Genomic DNA, 11,787 nt, shown 5'->3' on the forward strand with positions numbered 1-11,787 from the left:
TTATTCGAGTAGTAAAATGATGTACTATTTTATTCTTTCATTTTTACTATATAAGATTCGAAATTATTATAATTTATAGTAAAAAGTCTCATTGCTTCTCGGTACCATGCGTATGTTGTTTATATTATTAGTATTATTAAAGTTGCGGTCACTTTATTCGAGTAGTAAAATAATGTATTGTTATTTCTTTCATGTTTTACTATATACATATATAGTAAAAAATGAAAGAAAATAATAATACATCTGTTTCGGAATGTTATCGACACCGCGATAACGCGGTCGATTGAGCGACTCGATATATCAACGGAGAGATCTCGAGGCAGGTGTTGAAGTCGCGGGGAGCGAGCGTGCACGGCGGACTCTCCCGCGTGTGTGTGTTGAGCGTTGAGGTAGGTCGTGCGTCGTGGACGTCGTGGTACGATATTGTGACGATCTCTAGAGTGTGTGGTGTACGATTTTGAGGGCAGTTTCACGGTCATCCAGCCCTTGCCGTTGCCAATACGTGGCGTACGAGAACCTTGCCGTTGCTAATACGTGGCGTACGAGATTTTGAGGGCAGCTTCGAAATTAACGAGAAAGTGGTCGAGGGTCACGCGGAGGGCGGCAGTAATCTAGTCCGCTATTACGGCAGTGCCCGACTTTTGCGGCATCCTTCCACGTGCCATTGCGAATATCTTTCCTGTGCCTAGATAACCTTCCGTAAGGTAAGTGTGTGTGATTTACGCGACCGAATAGAGAAAAGATTTTTCGCCTGTTCGTTTCAACTGTTCTCTCGGCCACTTTCTCGTTAATTTCGAAACTGCCCTCAAATTTCGTACGCCACGTATTAGCAACAGCAAGGGTCAAACCCTGATGGTCATCCGCTGGATGACCGTGAAAATGTCGCATTTTTTATCGCGACGTACATCATTTTACTACTCGAATAAAATCACCGCAACTTTAATAGTAGCAAGTATTACTATATTATTATTAATCATTTAATTATTAATATAGTAATAATTCGAGCCCCCTCCATACATGCTGAAAGCGGACAACGCATAGAGGGACGTCGCTAGTCGCTTTTTTTTGCGCGCCATTACGCGCATTTCGGGTGAGCCGCGTGCCACGATAGCCGCCATAGCTGTGCATGTATATGCCTCAAGATACCGAGCAGTCATCATAGAAGAAGCAGTGTGAATATACGCATTTATCCACTTCAAGAATCATCGTGCAGACAAGTAAGTTATATTAAAATAATATATATTCACATATAATATATACAGAGTGTTGAAGGTTCGCGTCGCGAGATATATATACATATAGTGTTTGCCTAGCGCATTCCTTTCGTGCACGTGATCCTTAGACGAAACTCGCGTGCCGAAAGGACTGTGATGATTATATTATTGATGGGCGAAACCTGTCGCCTGATATTAGGAAGCCAATCGCGAATCGATCACAGGTTTGCGATGGTAACGAGTTTCCCTCAGAACGACCAGAAAGTACCGAAAGATGGATCGATTAACACGTACGAGAGAATCTCGAGAAACTTGGCGAAATAAGGAGTTTTGTCTTTCCGCGCGAGTGTAAAACAAACGATGTATATACGAGTCGCGAGCCGAGTGTTATTGTGTACCTTTTGCGCATTCCTTTCGTGCGTATATTCAAACTATTAAATAATCCTACCATCAAAAACTATTCACAGATCCTTTACCTTTTTGCGATTTTCTCAATAATTAATGAAATATTAATTATAAAAGATTAACCAATTCAAGCGCGCGGCGAGAAGAGACGGCCCACTCGGGGATCCAGCATTATCGCGGCTCGTCGTATGTAGTTATTGTCCTTTGTTCGCTCCTCGCTTCATCGCGCGCCTAGCAACCGTGTAACATTAGACTGTTTCTTTTCGCCGCATGCTTAGTAACCGCACATATATGACAGTGAGCTATCTCTTCTCGCCGCGCGCGTGAGTTAGTCGATCTTTTTCAATAATATCTTTTATAATTAATTATAATTAATGTCATATATGTGGTTACTAAGCATGCGGCGAAAAGAACAGTCTAATGTTACACGGTTGCTATTGATAAAATCGTAAAATGATAGAGGACTTTTTATTCGGTTTAACACGCTCACCTCCCCATGAAAAGTGGTTCGCAAATTATCGGACACCCTGTATATCACTTGCACGATATTTTTTATGGCGCATTTAAAACATATTTGATATGTAGATAACTTAATCATATCCCTTATTCTAAAACCAGTCCTTTATTTCAAGTAATTGTCTTTTAGATCTTTTATTTAACGTTGTCGTTTAATGCACTAACGTGAAAATGTCACTTTTTTCTATAGCATAATGTCGTTTTGCGAGGAAAAATTAGAAGAATGGGGGCTTTCCGAATACGTACAAAAATTTACAGGTTGATTAATTTTATTTAATAATCTCAATTTTATAGTTTTATAATCTCAAAGAGAACAGATAATCAAAATGACATCAAATTGGCATTATTTTGACTTTTCTGTTCTCCTTGGAATCTTTTATTGCAACTGCTATAATATAATTTATAATTATGTTGCATTTTATATTTAGATGAGGGTATAGATGAGGAAGCATTTCTATATATGCCAGAAAATATGGTGAAAGAATGGATTGAAAGAATTATTGGAAAAATATTTAATTTCCTTGAAAATAGAAAAAAATTACTTTCAAAAAAGAGAGATTTAGTAAGAAATTTATATTTTCTGTAGCCTATTTCTATTGAAATTAATAATTTTTGCAAATATAGATTAGCAAATAAAATTATTAAGTTTCTAGAATTGATATTTACCTACTAAATTTGATAATTTTTATTTGCTAATCTATATTCGCAAAAATTACTTATAATTAAATAATTAATTATCAATTAAGCTAATTAACTTATCAGTTAATTTATGAATATCATTGTTGCAGGATATTTCAACAGATTTGAATACAACAGATTCAAATTCAGAAGTCACAAGTGCAGACATCGAAGAAACTGCCAGTATAGATAGTTGTTCTTCTAAGGAGTCGTGCACAAGTGTGAGCAATCGTGGAAAAGTATGTATTTTTATACAAACTTTATATTCTTTATTATATTCTAAAATTTTATCGCGTTTTTTAAATAGGCAAGTAAAAATAGAAATAGAAAAATATTAATCCTAAAATATAAAATTTTAATTTTAATATTTTAATATTTTTTAATTTTAATATTTTTTCGTTCTTAATATTTAATATTTTTGTCTAGACTTTAAAAGAATTGCTTTCCGAATCCAGTTGTGGTAAAAAAATATTAAGGCAAATACGATTGACTGGATCAGACCGTAATAAAATAACCCATTTAATTATAGACAAACTTCTTTGCAAATCTACGAAGTATGTATACCATCTTATAAAAATGTATATGTAAAATTGTAATTGTACATTTTATCTAATTATTTCTATTTCAATGTAGAATAAGTTCAGCAGAATTTCAGAAATGGGCTGAAGAAATAGCCCATGTTTTTAAACATGAATTAGCATCGACATATTATGTTCCAAGTAATGCAAAACAAAAACGTCTGGCTAGCGGAAAATTGTGGGACAAATACAATAACCTAAAAAGGTATATAAAGAAACAAGCACTTGAAAACATAGAAGAAGAGAAGACTCCAGAAAATCCTGATGATCCTGATTATGAAGAAACATTGCTTACATTGCGAGCAATTCAGCCAGACGATCCTAATCTTTTAAAGTTGTGGAAAGAAACATTTAAGGTTGTATGACCCGTAAGATCTCTGCCAAAAGTTTAAGAAACGTAACATAAAGCTAATTAACATATTTAAGAAGATATTCTTTACTGGAAAGTAATATTTATATTAATATTTTATTAAAATAACGGTTGCCTGTGTTTTTAAGAGCTATAGAGACATTTTTAGGCATATTTTCTCGTATGCAAACTTTCACTTTTAATGATTTTTAGAAAGACTGTACCTGACTTGCAACTGACACAAACGAAAATCTGAAGGTGTGAAAATCTTTAAAAAGTAACAAAACATAGTAATTACTATTTAAAAATACTAATGAAATTATATTACGTTATTTATTTACGTCATTTATTAATAAATTAAATACAATAGCTCTCATAAAAAAGTATTTTGATCGCGACAACGTCGCATTTTCTGTAAGTTGGTAGCATTGATCTCACTCGACATCAGCTGCGTGAACGCGAAGTGTGTGCTCTGAGCACGTGTAATATACAGACGCAACGTTTGAGGTTAGTTTTCGCTTGCGCTACGAAAATGCCAAAAGTAAAACGTTACGTGTGCCATGGAATTGTTACAATCATCTGGTGTGGTTTCGACTCGTGTCTTCAAATTACGTTTCCCAGTATTTGTCTGTGCTAACCGTTGATTGTACACTTTTTCAGTGACAACTTTTCCTTTCCACATGTAACGTTTTACTTTCGGCATTTTCGTAGCGCAAGCGAAAACTAACCTCAAACGATGCGTCTGTATATTACACGTGCTCAGAGCACATGGAGCACACTTTCGATACACAAGAGGCTCTATTGGAAAAAGTAACGAACCTCTGTAGTATTTGTTATCCTTTACGGAGAGTGACGGAGAGAGAGGTTCTAATGTGACGTCATAGTGCGCTGTTGCCGGATCTCTGTACTTACGAGTTCAGTGAGACCAAGCGAGACTGTTCTCTGTTTGGTTTTTATTCAATATTTCAGAAAATATCCTCAAAGTCATAATTTTTTTGGTTCTAATTTGTTTGTAAGATGTTTATTAATATTTCTGCAAAGTTTTAAAAGGATGCCATATTTTCTTCGATATTAATTTCTCAAATGAAGTTGAAAAAACAGTGAAACTTGATGAATTCCCATAAGAGCCTATGTTAAATTCAAATTGTTATAACTTTTGAACGGGCCTCGCAAACTTGTTCAAACTTGGCACAATGCTTTATTATATAATACTCATCACCTGACAAAGTTTGAAGAATTTGGCATTTTTTCTTCTAAGGGGTCATACAACCTTAACGGAAGAAGGAAAGGGACTTCGATTGCTGAATATTATAATGAATATCCCGTTTTAAAAACTTCCATTGCTACTTCACTGGTAATTTCTTCCATATAAAATTTGTGTGCGTGCGTGCGTGCGTGCGTGCGTGCGTGCGTGCGTGTGCGCGCGCGCGAGCACAAAAATGCAGTATAATATAATCATAAATTCTTCCAATGTAATATGTCAATCATTAATTGTTACAGATACGTATTGATTGTGGCATTGCAACCGGAATTGATACGCTGATTTTTCAAAAAAAAATGGCCCGAAATTTGTCCATATGTAATACAAATAGCGGAAAAAAAAACAAGCATGCCCAGCATTATGTGAATTGAAACATGGTATGTACATTACATGTAAAACATACACACTCAAATATTAATTATTTTAATTTATATAATACATGATAGAAAGGCTTTAAGAGCCGAACACGGATGTTGATGCGTGTATTCCGACGAAAATTACACGCATCAACATCCGCGTTCGGCTCTTAAAGCCTTTATATCATATGTATTATATTTAATATTGAGAGCCTGATAGAAATGTCTTAATATATTAATTTATATATTAATTTCAGATGTACCAGTCGAAGTACTAAGTCTTTTGATTTTACCCTACATAATTAATACATGTCATGTGAAGACAGGCAACAAAAAAAAATGGAAACCTTCAAAAGTAGAAGTGGCTGAAAGTTTTATCTGTCGAATTCCTGTAAGTATAATTTATTCTAACATGTTTGAAAAAAATACCTTATAATAATCGCGTTTCAAATGCCATTGTTATATATTTTGTTATATTTGTTTTAGAATATAGCACAATTAGAACCTATACTAACACAACGGAAAGAGAAACTTCAAGCTGTGGGTTTGACTCTTCAGCCAACAGTGGTTGCAGTGGGTTCGCTCATAAATCTCACATCTTTTTACGTTCTTATAAACGACACGGTGACAAGTTTGCAGAATGCAGTAGATCTATGTTTCCAAACCTTCTTTGCACTGGACGCAAAGTATCCAGTAGACTGCGAAAGAGTATGGTATTTTTTACAACAATATGTGTATTGTATTACCAGTGAAAAATATTGTCGAAATTTTATTTCTTTGGATACCATTTGGCATGATATAGACGAATTAATGTCTTCTTCAAAATAAGTTATAACTTCAAAATAATTTTACGTTTTTATTAAAAGAATTACTTTAAAGCTGAATTCAAACATAGTAAATATATATATATATATATATATATATATATATATATATATATTCGTGAAAATGCTTAAATGCAATATTTGTCTTAAAACAATATCTAAAAAAAAATTTAAATTGCATCTCACGTTTGCACATCAAACAAGTCTTACTTCTATAATTTATACTTGTCCATATGAAGGTTGTAGACGTTCTTATTCAGATTATAAAACATTAAGTAAACATCAAAGAGTTTATAAACATTTTGAAGAAGTTTCAACAAATACTAAGAAATTGCCAATATTAAATGTAAATATTGAGAAGTTATCGGTACCAAATATAATTACACAAAATTCGGAGATCAGTATTTCTGACAGTTGCACATCAGATTGCAATGATACAGTTGTATTAGAACATTCGAAAATTGAAAGTGCACGAAATGAACTTCATATGTTCGCACTGGCAATGACTTCTTCTTTCCAATCTGATGCTACATTAAAGGTCGATTCAAACATAACCGTGCCGTGCCCGTACCGTATTCGCGCCGTCAGACATATACGATGTATGTTCATATATGTCCGTATGCTAACCGAATCGTAACCATATTCAGTTATTTGTTTTTTGGTATCCATGATAGATACATTCGTCATTTTGATCAGTTAAGAAAAAATGGACTTCAATGACGAAGAACTTGCAATAATTGCATTGCTTTTAGATGAAGAAACACAAAATTGTAATAAGCGAAAACGAAAGTGGGTACACGACATCTGTCGTAAACGAGAAAAGAAAGGCGAATTTTCCACACTTTATAAACATTTAATAGATGACGAAGCAAAATTTTATCAGTATTTTCGGATGACTCAATGGTCATTTTGAAGTATTATTATTAAACAAAATTGAACCTGTAATAAGAAAACGAGATACTTATATGAGAGCGGCAATTACCGCACGAGAACGACTTGCCGTTTGTCTAAGGTAAAAGAATTTCATAAATATTTTACTTAACGTATACATACTTTTTTATTTATTGCATTTTATACATCCAATACATATACACAGATAATTTATATTTTAGTATATTTTTTTATTTATTGTTTATTACAATATGATGGATAGTTTGTCATTGATGTACTATTGTTGTGTTCATTGTTTCCGTATTGACTGTTTCTTCCGGTATTAATATTTGAAAATGTATGATGCGAGTCAGACCATGTTGATGCAGTAGTTACAGTAGAATTAGATGACTGCACTGTGTATTGTGGATGTGGTGGAACGTTAATAGTTGAGTTGGGCGATGGTGAATGGCTATAAATTAAATCAGACGACGGTAAAGAAGGCGGTAAAGAAGATGGTGCACTGATAGATATCCCAGGAGAGTGACGTTCTACGTGCATAATCTGCTGTAATTCCATATCTTGCACAACCTTAAAAATTTTGTTTTTGCAACATTTAAATAATAAGTGTCGAATGTTTTCAAAGTTGAAGCAATGCCTGCAAGAAAAGTATCTGCTGGATGAACTGACTGTTCACTGGTTTTTGATTCGCTACGTTCTAAAAGATATTTCATTAGAGTAGATGATGCTGTATCAGAATTTTTAAATGTTGAAGAACTATTTTCGCTTTTTAATTTCTTAAATGGACGAGAGGGAACTTGTGGGAAAGACATTTCTGAGATAATTTTTCCGGTACGCTAGAAACTTCAGAATCATCTGATTGTTGTCTCGATGTTGATTGTTGATTATTGTTATTTTCAAAAAATTCTTCTTTTCGCAACAGTTCTTCATCTTCTGTTTCATTTTCTTCATCAATAACATTACTTATCGTCTCTCTTTCTTTTAAGTATGGAAGCAAAAATTGTAGCTCTTCTTCGAATTTATATTTAATGATTTTAGATGCAGCTTGTCCACTTTTAGTTACTCGCCGTTTCAGAGATTTGCGAAAATTGTCGCGAATATTACTCCACCGTGTCTTACATGCAGCAACTGAAAAAAAATTCAAAATGATACTACACTGTTGAAAAATTTGTATTAAATATAACACATAAATCACATGTCCCAATACTATGTTAAAATATTTCAACAGAAAGGAAATGTAATTCTGATCGTAATTTTAGGTTAATTATGTGTACAATTAACATAACTTTTATGTTGAAATTATAAGATTGTAAGATAAAATCAACACTTTTTTATACATTTTTCTACAAAATGCAATTTTATTATATTTCAATTATATATGTACATTTAAATTATATTATATATAGTTACATTTAAATCTTAATATTTAATATTTTAGATTTTTAGCAACGGGTGACTCTCTTCGTACCATTGCGTTCAGTTTTCGAATGGGTCATTCTACAGTCTTCGATTTTGTGATAAGTGCATGTAAAGCGATAATCGAAAAACTTATGCCCGAAGTAATGTTACTGCCAACAGAAACAAAATGGAGACAAATAGCAAATGAATTTTGGACTAGCTGGAATTTTCCTAATTGTTTAGGTGCCTTAGATGGAAAACACATTGTTATTCAAGCCCCTCCAAATAGTGGGTCAGAATTTTTTAATTACAAGAAGACATTTTCTGTGGTTCTGTTGGCGTTAGTGGATGCAAATTATAAATTTATATTAGTCGATGTCGGTTCATACGGTAAAAATAGCGATGGGGGAATTTTTTCACATTCAAAGATGGGGAAAGCTCTGGATAAGAAAACGATGAATGTACCAGAAGAACAAGAATTACCTAATACAACATAAAAATACCGTTTGTCATAGTTGGCGATGAAGCTTTTGCTCTCAAACTCTGTCTGCTACGACCTTATCCTGGAAAGCAATTGGATGATGACAAAAAACAAATTTATAATTATCGTTTATCTCGGGCACGAAGAGTAGTGGAGAATGCATTTGGTATTCTAACTCAGCGATTCCGAATATTCCAAAAAAGAATACAATCAAAACCAGAAAACGTTGATTTTATTATTCTTGCTACGTGCATATTACATAATTTTATAAAAGTCAGATGAAAATGTTGTGAGTAATTTTAATAGGAATACAAGGGAACCAACAATATTAGAAGATATTTCTGCTCGCGGTGGAAATGCAACACAACAGGCTTTTGCAGTTAGAGAGACATTTAAAGATTTCTTTAATTCTGAAAGTGGAAGCATTCTATGGCAGAACGAAAGAATTTAAAAAAACGTAGAATAATATTATAATTTTTCAGTCCTAATATTTACTATGTACAAACTATATAATTTTATTATTGTGATTATTATTATTATCATTATTATTGTTATCTTTAATTATAATATAATACAATTATAAAACTTACCAGGTTGCATTAAACATTTTCCAATTAATGTCCATATTTTTTCTTTGTGATTTCCATCCATGTATTTGAAATGGGATAAATCGTACAATTCAACATGTTGACGAACATACTCAATTAATTTTTCGTCGTCCATTATCACAATTGTTTTTTGTGAGCAAAGCGGGCAAACTGATTTTTTACATTGATATTACATATGTAATATTACTTGGTTGGATTGTTGATTAGCGTTGCTAACGCGTTGCTAACGCGTTGCAATTATTATTTAGTATAATAATTATTACAGTATATATAATTACTTTTATTTTTTATTATCATAATAACATTGATTTTATAATAAACTAAAAAGAAATAAAACTGTAAAAATAACAATAGATACTTAAATTTCTTGCGTTTTAGGAAACACTCTGTAAAATGACTTTAATTAAGAACGGAATTTTTAAAGTGCGGACTGAAATATCAGCAATCCAGTTAATATACACTGAAAAAAAATATTTAGATCCAAGAAAATATTTATTTACATAGTACCAATGACTTATTTACTTAATATAATCACATATTTATTTAGAATTAGATATCTTTACTTAAATTAAACTTAAATTAAGTAAAAATATCTAATTATAAATAAATATGTGATTATATTAAGTAAATAAGTTATTGGTACTATGTAATATATAAATATTTTTTTTGGATCTAAATATTTTTTTTTCAGTGTATATTATACACATATCAATGGCATTTTACCAATCGTTCAGTGTTTTCATCGGAAACGTGTTCAAACACTAGCTGTCATACCGTGCGGGCCGTATCCGTGAAAATATCGGTCGCCGATCACGGCGACCGTGCAGCCACGGATACGGACGGTCCGGTACTGACACGGTCACGATTAGATGTGAACATTTCCCTATTAAATCCTTTTGTCTAATTTTTCTGTCCGTGCACGGTACATGTTTGAATCGACCTTAAGTCGGATACAAAGTGATCGAATTACGCATATATTTTATTCATTTTTAAACACAAGTTACTTTAATAATTTAAAACAAATATCTGCTATGGAATCACCAAATTCAAAACATATAGTGGAATATTTCGAAATATTTCAAAATGTATTCAAAGATCTTGATAGTGAATATAAACGTAATAAAATATTAACAAATATTGGATATTATATTGCACCAACTCCAATATTCTTTGGAACTATAGAAACAAAAGATAAAGTGCATTAAAAACTGAAAATGTTTATGAACAATTAATATCGTTACAAAAAAGTATTTAAAGTCTTTTTTGAAATAGGTGATACATTTAATAAAACGTGCAAGTATATTACATCATTGAATGAAGATAGTAACAATGGAATTACCAATATCGAACAAACTACTTTTTGGAAATCGAAAATCGTAAACAAGGAATCCATAACTTTCCCCTTATTCTTGTATAAAGATGCTTTTGAAACGGCTAATCCCCTAGGCTCGCACGCAGGTATATACAAATTAAATGGAATGTATGTTTCAATTCCATGCTTACCATTAGATTATATTCAAAATTAAATAACATTTTTCTCGCACAACTGTATCATGCAAATGATAGCAAAATATTTCCGAAACAACGCATTTATTCATATATAATTAGAGAATTACAACTTTTAGAAACAGAAGGTATTCATTAGTAATAGGAAATTCAAATATTCAAGTTTACTTTAAACTAGCCTTAATTATTGGTGACAATTTGGGATTAAATGGTATCTTAGGATTTGTTGAAACTTTTTCTGCTAATATCTGCTGTCGATTCTGTAAAATAGAAAAAAATATGTCCCGTAATTATGTTGCGAAGATGTTAAGGCATTACGCAATAAATTAATTATGCTGAAAACGTAGCATTGAATAACACAAATATTACTGGTATTAAAGAAAATTGCGCATTTAACATTTTACATAGTTTTCACGCCGTTGAAAATTACAGTGTCGATATCATGCACGATTTATTAGAAGGTGTATGTGTCTATGAAATAAGTTATATTTTATATCATTTTATTGTGCAACAACGATTGTTTACGTTAGATACTTTAAACTGGCGTATAGAGTTCTTTAATTTTAATTCTACATCTAGCCGCCCTCCTACAATTTCATATTCTCAATTACATATTAAATCCATTAAAATGTCTGCTTCAGAAATGCAAACTTTTGTTTTAAATGCCGGATTAATATTTGGTGATCTTATTAATACTGATTCTCATAATAAACACTGGGAAC

The 11,787-nt window shown here is 32.2% G+C and overlaps 1 protein-coding gene and 1 long non-coding RNA gene across 2 annotated transcripts; one reads left to right on the forward strand and one right to left on the reverse strand.

Annotated features, from left to right (window-relative positions):
* Positions 1 to 4,038: 4,038 nt before the first annotated feature.
* On the forward strand, positions 4,039 to 6,228 carry LOC139824606 (uncharacterized). The gene is made up of 5 exons (XR_011735194.1): positions 4,039 to 4,550; positions 4,999 to 5,094; positions 5,241 to 5,378; positions 5,615 to 5,748; positions 5,844 to 6,228. It is a non-coding gene; the product is annotated as an uncharacterized lncRNA (long non-coding RNA).
* Positions 6,229 to 7,691: 1,463 nt separating this feature from the next.
* Positions 7,692 to 9,767, reverse strand: LOC139824604 (uncharacterized). Its single transcript, XM_071797142.1, has 4 exons — positions 9,542 to 9,767; positions 8,891 to 8,910; positions 7,908 to 8,324; positions 7,692 to 7,769 (listed from the first exon to the last, which is right to left on the reverse strand). Exons 1-4 carry the CDS (start codon positions 9,672 to 9,674, stop codon positions 7,692 to 7,694), a joined length of 648 nt encoding a protein of 215 aa, XP_071653243.1. The 5' UTR covers positions 9,675 to 9,767.
* Between the last annotated feature and the right edge of the window lie 2,020 nt (positions 9,768 to 11,787).

The sequence above is a fragment of the Temnothorax longispinosus genome, unplaced genomic scaffold (genome assembly GCF_030848805.1).
Source record: "Temnothorax longispinosus isolate EJ_2023e unplaced genomic scaffold, Tlon_JGU_v1 HiC_scaffold_46, whole genome shotgun sequence".
Lineage (NCBI taxonomy): Eukaryota > Metazoa > Arthropoda > Insecta > Hymenoptera > Formicidae > Temnothorax > Temnothorax longispinosus.